Below are 10,436 nucleotides of genomic sequence, written 5' to 3'. Positions count from 1 at the left end.
TTATTATTATTATTATTATTATTTTGTCTCTCTCGTCTATTTCTAAAATTTGTTTTTAATATATATATATATATATATATATATATATATATATATATATATATATTAAAAAATAAAATAAATCTCCTTATATTTTTTTTTCACCCATTTATTTAATTTTCTCACTTATCTTTATTTTTTACATATATTTTAGTTATGATTTTAATTTTTCTATTTAAAATATATTTATTTCCATCTTTTATTTATTTCTATTTAAAATTTATTTATTTCCATCTTTTTTATTACTCTTTTTTTATCTAATTAATAATCCGATCGTTTTGTTACTCCTACCCTGAGTTTGCCCTCTCCATGAACTTGCGCCGGACGGGTTGAGGTATTCTTCTTCAATCTTTGTTTGAGAGTCTAGTTTGGCTGAAACTCCGATTCAGAGAATTTTAGTAGGGATCCAGAAGAAATTTCAGTGTTGTGTAGTCTGAGGAATTGGAAGTAAGTGAATATGTAATTTTATGGTATGGATTGATCAAGAAAAATTGTCCAGAAGTTGTATGTTTTTCTATGGAGATGTCTGTTTTCTGTGTCTGCAGTCATTGAACTGTTCGTTGCTTTTTACTTGGTTTTATTTGGTGATCTTTGGTGGCTGATGTATTTACATATGAGATTTTTGAAATGGAATTTGTTACGCTATGAATTCATTTTTCATGCTTGCCTACAACCTGCATTGTGTGGCTTGAAAATTATGTCCCTTAGAGATAGGATTCGACGTCCAAGTTCGTGGAGAAACGAGTTTTAGGGGGGATCGTAAAGGGAAAGATAAAAGAGATCTGCCTCGAATCTGTGTCTTGAACCCTATCCAATTTTGGGCCCTACTGTTTCATACTGGCTGGAAATTTGTTCGTGATAGTAGAACCGTGGAGATTTTGACATTTTGAGATTTTGTTTTGTTTGTCTAAAGAGATAGGACTCGAAATCCAAGTTGGTGAGAAACAAGTTTTAGGGGGGGATTGTAAAGGCAAAGAAAAAAGGGATCTGCCTCGAAATTGCATCTTGACCCTTGTCCAATTTTGGGCCCTATTGTTTCATACTGGCTGGAAGTTTGTTCGTGATAGTGGAACCGAGGGATTTTGAGATTTTGTTGTGTTCGTCTAAATCTGAAACTGTTCTGTTCAAAGAGTATACAATCAACTGGCCTTGTTAATGTTAATTTTCAAATTACATTTGTTTTTAACATGGAGCTAAAAGAACTAAGGTTGTTCTCAAACAATGTTGCATATAGTTTAGAGAGTGTGAGATCCCACATCGGTTGGGAGGAGAGCGAAACACCCTTTATAAGGGTATGGAAACCTCTCCCTAGCAGACGCATTTTAAAAACCTTGAGGGGAAGCTCGAAAGGAAAAGCCCAAAGAGTATAATATCGGCTAGCGGTGGGCTTGGGCTGTTATAGAGAGAATAAAAGATGTTTGTCATGGGAATTACATGATATTTAAAGCTTTAGAGAAAGGTACCTGAATTCAAATGCTCCTCGGTTCTTCGTTCCGTTCGAGTTTTATTAGGATTCTAACTCTTGGTATTTACCGCAATTATATGGTTTCCATTTACATCATTTAGAGAATGAATGAAAGTATTGTTGAAATGAACTGTTTATGATGATGCATTCTCTCAACTGCTATTAGTAGCTCCTGTCTTTATGTTTATCTACTTTAGGGTGACCCTTCATCTTCAATAAGGCATAGTGCAAGGTATCTAAACCAATATAGAAATGCCTGATTTGGGTGTCATTTAGAGATTTTTGCCCCTGAGAACTGCAATTTTGTATAGGAATGAGTTTGGGAACAGTACAATCAATTGCCTGTTAAATGTCTTTTTAGCGCTCCGCTCATGTGAGTGATTTTGTTTGGCTTATAATCATTTCAATTGAGAATTTCTTCAAATTCTCTGGTTTGAACTTTGTTAGAATTTGTGAGATACACGTCGATTGGAGAGAGGAACGAGTGCTAGCGAGGATGCTAGGTTCCAAAAAGGGGTGAATTTGTGAGATCCCATATCAGTTGGAGAGGGGAATATGGAAACTTTTTCCTAGCGCGTTTTAAAAACCTTGAGGGGAAGCTCGAAAGGGAAAACCCAAAGAGGATAATATTTGCTAGTGATGAGCTTGGACTGTTACAAATGGTACCAGAGCCGGATACCGGGCGGTATGCCAACGCGGACGCTGGGTCCTGAAGGAGGGTAGATTGTGAGATCCCACATCGATTGGAGAGATGAACAAGTGTCAGCGAGGACGCTGGGCCCCGAAAAAGGGTGGATTGTGAGATCCCACATCAGTTGGAGAGGGGAATGAAACATGCTTTATAAGAGTGTGGAAATCTCTCCCTAGCAGACACGTTTTAAAAACCTTGAGGGGAAGCCCGAAATGGAAAATCCAAATAGGACAATATCTATTAACAGTGGGCTTGAGCTGTTACAAAATTAGTTTAACCTTCTGCAAGCCCTACGTCTCCGGGGTTGTCTACTGGTAGAGTCTTGCGTGGGCTGCTGAAATATCTTACAACGATCCTTGTCACGTTAAAACGAACTGTATACTAAATTTCCCACCTCGTAATTATATACTAAATTTTCCACCTCCACAAGCTCAAAAGATGTTAAACTAGTAATTGTACACTGAACTCCAGTGGCATATCCCAGTCGTTCCAGTTCTACAATATCTCACAAGTAGTTGCATGATTGACTGCAACGATGATTTCTCAATTCTTATTAACTTCTGAAGGAAATATATGCTCTCTCATGCTCTGTCAATAAATATCAAATGTTATCTTAAATTGTGTTATGTTTTTAACTATTCATTTGATTTTTCTTCTTTTTTCTGCAGTCATTCTGCAGTCATTGCGTGGGTACATTTGGCTTGTGTAACCGCTCAAGCCCACTGCTAGTAGATTTTGTCTTCTTTAAGCTTTCCCTTCTGGGCTTTTCCACAAGGTTTTTAAGACACGTTTGCTAGGGAGAGGGTCCTTCGGGGCCCAGTGTCCTCGCCGACACTTGTTCCCTTCTCCAACCGATGTGGGATCTCACAATCCACCCCCCTTTGTGGCCTAACGTCCTTACTGGCACATTGCCTCGTGTCCACTCCCCTTCAAGGCTCAGCCTCCTTGTTGGCACATTGTCTGGTGTCTGATTCTGATATCATTTATAACAGCTCAAGCCCACTGTTAGCAGATATTACCCTCTTTGAGCTTTCCCTTTCAGGTTTCTCCTCAAAGTTTTTAAAACGCGTCTGCTAGGGAGAGGTTTTCACACCCTTTATAAAGAATGTTTCGTTCTCCTCCCCAATCGATGTAGGATCTCATAGTTTGTCTCTAGATGACTAAAAGTAAGTAGACATTTGATTTTTCCTTACTCGTAAAGTTCTTCAAGTCCATTTATATTAAAAGGCAATTGAATTGCTCCGGGTCGAATCAAATGGACGCCAAAGAACTTTCTATACATTCTTCTTATACAGGAATGGGGTCCTATGACCTGCTAGGGAAAAGAAGAGATGTAAAGCACAAAGGAAGGAATGTTGTTTGGTCAGTTGCAATTGACATGTGCCTCATTGAAGTCCTTGCTATGCAGGCCAGAAATGGGAATATAATGAACAGATGCTTCAATGTAAATGCATATACAGCTGCATGAATTGCTGTCAATAGTCTTCTTAAGTTTAAATTGAACAACCAGAAAGTTATCAATAATCAAAAGCTTTTAGCAGCCTTTAATCAGAATGTCGCCTTTCCACCATCCTCGACCTATCTTCACTTCTTTGGATCAAGAAATAGGTGTACCATTTCTTATAAGGGTGTGGAAACCTCTCCTTAGTAGACGCGTTTTAAATCTGTGAGGCTGATGATGATACGTAGCAGGCCAAAGAGGACAATATTTGCTAACGGTGGGCTTGAGCTAGACTGTTACAAATGATATTAGAGGCAGACATTGGGTGTTGTGCTAGTAAGGAAGCTGGTCCCCAAGGGGGTGGATTGCGAGATTCTACATCAGTTGGAGAGGGGAGCAAAACATTCCTTATAAGAGTGTGAAAACTTCTTCCTAGTAGATGCATTTTAAAACCGTAAGGCTGACGGCGATACGTAACGAGCCAAGGCACCGCTAGTTGTGGGCTTGGGCTGTTACAAATGGTAACAGAGCTAGACACCGGACGGTGTGCTAGTGAGGATGCTGGCCCCCTAGGGGGTGATTTGTGATATCTCACATCAGTTGGAGAGAAGAACGAAACATTCCTTATAAGTGTATGAAAACCTCTTCCTAGTAGATGCGTTTTAAATTCGTGAGGCTGACGACGATACGTAATAGGATAAAGCGGACAATATCTGCTAGCGGTGAATTTGGACTGTTACAAATAGTATCAGAGCGAGATGCTCGTGGTCTTGAATTTGCTCCATTGATAGAAGCTCCAGTATGCTGTTGCAAAGTTTTGTTTTGTATTATACGAGGTAATTGGATTAAAGAGATTTTTTATTTCCTTGCTTACTATGGTTCTTCCAAAGCTTCTTTTTATAGGATAGTTGTCCTTGACATCAGGACGCCTTGAGGTTGGTTTTAAAAGGTTTTTTGTTCTTGTATAACAATGTTCATTTTGTGGAATAGGCACACGCCCATGTGAGACGACTCCGAGGGAATTGCTCGAGTCGATGGGCACAAACGAAGATTGAAAACTATCCACTGCAAATCGGAAACTCAGAGACGAGTGCATCATTTCACTCCTCCAGCTCGAAAGATCAAATCGAAACAGAATCCGTACACTAGACCGTTCGAATATGCAGAACTGCCCAATAGTAGTCATGACCCTCCACCAAACAACCCGCCTAGACAACATTCGAAAAGGCCATGAGCATCTAAGCCTCTACTGCTAACATATATTTGTCGTCTAACAATCCAAGCCCACTGCTAATAGATATTGTCCGCTTTAGCTCGTTACGTATCGTCATCAGCCTCACGATTTTTAAAACACGTCTGCTAAAGAGAGGTTTCCACACCTTTATAAGGAAGGGGACCTCAACGTCCTTGCCAGCAACCGCCCAATGTCTGGTCGATACAATGAAACTAAGCAAACATACATACAATAGATGCCAATGAACTCTTAAAAGCTGTGATGAAAGGTGATGAAAGGTTGATGCTGTGGAGGAGGCCAAACAGATGTATGCAGCCGAGTATTTGAACACATATCCAATTAAATCCCGAGCGCTCAACTCTCGAATTAGGTTAATATACTACTCGTTTCAATGATCAATGATTTGATTCTTATATATCATTTGAAATTATATCGAACTTTTGTATTTCTATGTAATTTCGTATAGAAATAGTGATATTATTTACCCTAAACGATTAAAAAACTCGTAACATAAAAAATTTAGGTTACGAATTCGCTAATCTCATATTTGAACAAAAAGCTCGAAACCTACTTCAAATTCCAAGTCATTTCCTTATTATAAAAAATTAGAGACGACTTTATATTTCCATGAGAATTATTATTTATGAACCAAAATAAATATTTTTCATATTTTTATAGGTCGGTGGTCCAACTTGTGCATTGCATACACGTGTATAAAGATTCGCCTTTTTTGAACTATACATGGAAACTAAATTATTTCCGATATAAGCTTTACTACCAACAAATTCAATTAATTTATAAACGCTCGCCAAATTTCGCCAGAAAACTCTCGTATAAGTTATAACTTTTTCGAACGATACAAACTAAATTACATAATTTGTAATTCAATAATTATTTTTTAAAAATATTACTTTTTTTTTTACATATATTTAATATTATTAAAATTTCAGTAAAAATAAATTTATTTATAGAGTGTGGAGGGGAACAGAACCCTCGTAAATGGTGGCAGAAGTAGACAAATGAAAATGGGGTCTCATCATTACAGCATGAGGGCGTGAACATGGAATTATTTTTCCTTCAATTCCAAAACTCCAAGAACGAAGACTCAGAAATTTGGCCAATTAAAGTTTTTTTTTCCTTTTTAAAAAATTGATTTTTTTTTTATAATTTTCAGACAATAAAAATTATAAAATTTTCCCTTTTGTTTCTCCACATCCCACTCTCACAACTGGGCTTGGCCTTCTCTTCCATTTTCTTCCCCTTTTTTTCCCCCCATTTTTTTGTTCTTTCCTCTGTTATTAATTCATCCCATATGATGCATTTTTTATGCTTTTGTTCTTAATTCACTCTGTTCTTTACACTTTTCAGATCGTTCTTCTTGTTCTTCGTTGAATTCTTCTTCAGGTATCACTTCAATTCATTTTCCCTATCATTTTTTCCATTTTTCAGCCTTTTTTTGTGGTTCTTTGCATTACTCATTTGAGATTTCTGTTCATTTTGGTGTTCTTGAGCCTTTTTTGTTTGATTTTCTCTGGAAATTTGTGTTTTACCTACTTGGATTCACCTCAGAATGTTGTTTTTGTGTTTCCCCCATTTGGGTTTCTTGAATTTTTTGAGATTTTCAGATGAACTCACTGATATTGTTACATGCAGAGCTGTTGTTGTTGTGTGTTTTCACTTTGTTCATCCATTATGAATCTCTTTGGTTGTGAAGTTTTAATATATTTCCTGTTCTTAGTTTGATCAAAGATTCAAAGTCTGTCTTGGATTCAATTTCTTGCAGTTTTCTTCAGAAAAGTAGCTTTTGATCCTTGTTCTGAAGCATTTTTCTAGCTCTATAATGTTTTTGTTGGGTTATGTGTTTAGCTTTAGGGTTTTATCAGTTCTTGATCAGCTAAGGCTATTGGCTCTGTATTATGTCTCTGCATGCTGGGTTTTATCTGCCATTTAACTCCGTTTATGAAATTTGCGTTAGGAATCACGACTTAACGACTCTCCATAATGGTATGATATTGTCCACTTCGAGCATAAGCTCTCGTGGCTTATTCCCTAAAGGCCTCGTACCAATGGAGATGTATTCCTTACCGATCATTCCCTAAATTAGGCAACGTGGGACTCCCTTCCAATAATTCTCAACAATCCTCCTCTCGAACAAAGTTCACTATAGAGCCTCCTTTGAGGCCTATGGAGCTCTCGAATAGTCTCCCCTTAATCGAGGCTCGACTCCTTCTCTGGAGTTCTTGAACAAAGTACACTCTTTGTTTGACACTTGAGTCACTTTTGACTACGAGGCTCACAACTTATTTGTTTGATATTTGAGGATTCTATTGGCATGGCTAAATTAAGGGCATGACTCTGATACCATGTTTGGAATCACGACTCTCCGTAATGGTATGATATTGTCCATTTTGAGCATAAGCTCTCGTGACTTTACTTTGGGCTTCCCCAAAAGGCCTCGTACTAATGGAGATGTATTCTTTACTTATAAACCCATGATCATTTCCTTGCTTTGTTAGCGTCTGATATTTATATATATTTGATTTAGTTCTTGATTCATATCTTATGCAGAACTTCATTGGGTTGTTTGTATAACTCATCTGCTTTGTTTCTCGACGAGTTGAATGAGACGGTTTTCGAAGTTTTCGTTTGAGCTATGGATTAAAATTTGAGCTGGATTATGTGAATGGGGATTCAAACGATGGGGTCTGAAGGCGGAGGTGATCCGAATGGCAAACAATCGCAATTGGAGCCATTGGTTCGACAAAACTCGCTATATAGTCTCACTTTGGATGAGGTCCAAAACCAGTTGGGTGATCTAGGAAAGCCATTAATCAGTATGAATCTTGATGAGCTTCTTAAGAATGTGTGGACCGCTGAGGCTAACCAAAACGTCGGTAAGGACAATGAAGACAATACTGTTTTGTCGAACCTAACGCCCCAACAACGTCAGGGTAGTCTCACGTTGAATGGTGCTCTAAGTAAAAAGACGGTTGACGAGGTGTGGAGAGACATTCAACAAAGCAAAGATAGTGAGGAGAAGAAGTCTTGTGAACGACAACCTACGTTGGGAGAGATGACATTGGAAGATTTTCTGGTTAAAGCCGGGGTCGTTGCTGAGACGTCACCGAATAAGAAAGGTGCAGGTCCTGTTGTTGAAGTCGACGCAAACATCACACCACAGTTCCCCCAACAAGGACAGTGGATGCAGTTCCCCCAAGTTCAATATCAGCCTCAACAAACAGCAATGATGGGGGTTTACATGCCGAGCCAGCCTATTCCCCAGCCGATGCACGTCGGGGCTGGCACCGTGATAGATGGTCCATATGTAGACAATCAGTTGGCATTGCCAACGCCATTGGTCGGAGCGTTATCTGACACACAGACATCTGGAAGGAAAAGGGGAGCGTCTGAAGACATGATCGAGAAAACTGTCGAGCGTAGACAGAAAAGGATGATAAAGAATCGGGAATCTGCCGCTCGTTCACGAGCAAGGAAGCAGGTGATTTTTAAAAAAGCTCCTGTAGATTTAAAAGTTAGGAGCACTTCAATATGTATAACTTAGTTGCCACTTTCAACAGGCTTATACCAATGAACTGGAGAACAAAGTTTCGCGTTTGGAAGAGGAAAACGAAAGGCTCAGGAAACGTAAGGTTAGTGTTCGTCAAACTCGAACATGGCTGGATGTGGAATATATATATACATATATAAATATATATATATAGATTTGCAGATGAAGGGCTCGAAACACGTGTCCTCTTATTAGGCGGTACTTTTAAGTTTTCTACATTGCTACCCGTCTTATGATTTACTAGATTCTGTAGGGTTCTTAACGAAGTATAAGGATGAACGCACGGTTTTAGATCAGAGTTCATCCTATAAGTTTCATGTCATTTAATTGGATGCTATCACACTACAATCGCATCGTATAGAACGAAGCATTCCTTACGAGGGTGTGGAAACCTCTCCTTAGTAGATGCGTTTTAAAACCGTGAGGCTGACGATGATACATAAATGATATCTAAGCTAGATACCGGGCGGTGTGCCAACGAGGATGTTGGGCTCCCATGGGGTGGACTTTGAGATCCCACATCTGTTGGAGAGGGGAACAAAACATTCCTTATAAGGGTGTGGAAACCTCTCCCTAGTAGACATGTTTTAAAACCGTGAGGTTGACGGCGATACGTAACAGACCAAAGTGGACAATATCTGCAAGTGGTGAGCTTGAGCTGTTGCAGGTTAACCCCTCTATAGGAAAAGGGACAATGACCTTTTATCCTATAGGTCGTTTATTTTTTCCTTTTGCTTTTTTGAGTGGATTTTCTTCTCGGGTGGTGGTACATGACTGTCGTGAGCTCGTGCCGTAAGGTGTTGGGTTAAGAAAATCTACTGAAAAGCGTACTATAGCGAAAAGACGATTTTCTTGAAAACGCTCGACCAGACCAAATAAGTTCTGAGTTTAAACCACTCATTTGTTGATGCCAAATTATTGCTTTAACGGGAAGCGTTGAAACAATCGATAGAAGATAGGATCGTAGGATTCGTTTAAACTGGATTTCGTACAATCATCGCCTACTCGATCCGAAAGGGTATCTTAAATATTTGTGGTTGTATCTACTTAAGGAGTTTGTTTTACCTGTAGGAGATGGAAAATTTGCTACCATCGACCCCCTCGCCCGAGCCGAAGTATCAGCTTCGAAGAACATCGTCAGCGCGGTTCTAACTTGGAGCTCGGCTTCTCTTCCTCATAAACTGTATGGTTGGTTCTTGATAGTTTGTTTGTAACTATCATCAGGTTTTGTTTGTACTTATTTTAGTGCTCTGTTATATGAAGTGGTAGAGAGATATTCTAATGGGACCATTGGAGCTTTGTATGTCTATGATTTGTCATATAAATTTTTCTTTTTTTGTTTGAAAATTTAAATTATTGAATTATACAAAACACGTGCCTCCAAATACTCGAACATGCTTGCCTATGGTATGGTAATGCCTCTAAGTTCGGGAAGTATTGGTTCCTATAGGGTCGTGATAGGGGAACTAAATCTTTCTTAGATGGGTGTGGAAACATCTTCCGAGTAGACATGTTTTAAGACCGTGAGGTTGACAGTGATACATAATGGGTCAAAGCGAATAATAACCGTTAGCAATGTGTAACGATCCATATCCACTGCTAGTAGATATTGTCTTCTTCGGGCTTCCCCTCAAGGCTTTAAAACGCGTCTGTTAGGGGAAGGTTTCACACTTTTATAAATGGTGTTTTGTTCTCCTCCCCAACTAATTGGGACATCACAATCCACCCCATTCAGGGACAACACTCTTTCTTTCCTCTAATCGGTGTGGGATCGCCCCCAAATCCACCTCGCTTCGGGGCCTAGCGTCCTTACTGCCACACTGCCTCGTGTCTACCCCCCTTCAGGGAATAGTGATAAAGCTGGCACATTGTTCGATGTCTGGCTTTGATACTATTTGTAACAACCTAGATCCACCGTTAGTAGATATTGTCCTTTTTGGGCTTTCCCTTTCGGGTTTTTCCTCAAGGCTTTAAAACGCGTTTGCTAGGGGAAGGTTT

General features: G+C 39.1%; 2 protein-coding genes across 3 annotated transcripts; both read left to right on the top strand.

Annotated features, from left to right (window-relative positions):
* The first annotated feature begins 290 nt into the window (after positions 1-290).
* Positions 291-5,321, top strand: LOC111458288. Of its 2 annotated transcripts, XM_023100834.1 has the most exons (4): positions 3,269-3,361; positions 3,491-3,638; positions 3,669-3,823; positions 4,627-5,321. In XM_023100834.1, exons 1-4 carry the CDS (start codon positions 3,352-3,354, stop codon positions 4,689-4,691), a joined length of 378 nt encoding a protein of 125 aa, XP_022956602.1. In that variant the 5' UTR covers positions 3,269-3,351; the 3' UTR covers positions 4,692-5,321. The 2 variants fall into 2 exon arrangements, 1 of the variants encoding a protein (XP_022956602.1); XR_002713080.1 differs by lacking the exons at positions 3,269-3,361; positions 4,627-5,321 and adding an exon at positions 291-373 and having other exon boundaries at positions 3,491-3,882.
* A 740-nt stretch (positions 5,322-6,061) lies between these two features.
* On the top strand, positions 6,062-9,776 carry LOC111458278 (ABSCISIC ACID-INSENSITIVE 5-like protein 2). The gene is made up of 4 exons (XM_023100823.1): positions 6,062-6,274; positions 7,439-8,369; positions 8,449-8,520; positions 9,510-9,776. Exons 2-4 carry the CDS (start codon positions 7,554-7,556, stop codon positions 9,588-9,590), a joined length of 969 nt encoding a protein of 322 aa, XP_022956591.1. The 5' UTR covers positions 6,062-6,274; positions 7,439-7,553; the 3' UTR covers positions 9,591-9,776.
* The last annotated feature ends 660 nt before the right edge of the window (positions 9,777-10,436 follow it).

This window comes from Cucurbita moschata, unplaced genomic scaffold (genome assembly GCF_002738365.1).
Source record: "Cucurbita moschata cultivar Rifu unplaced genomic scaffold, Cmos_1.0 Cmo_Scf00002, whole genome shotgun sequence".
In the NCBI taxonomy this organism is placed as follows: domain Eukaryota; kingdom Viridiplantae; phylum Streptophyta; class Magnoliopsida; order Cucurbitales; family Cucurbitaceae; genus Cucurbita; species Cucurbita moschata.
This window is presented reverse-complemented; position numbering and strand designations above follow the sequence as displayed.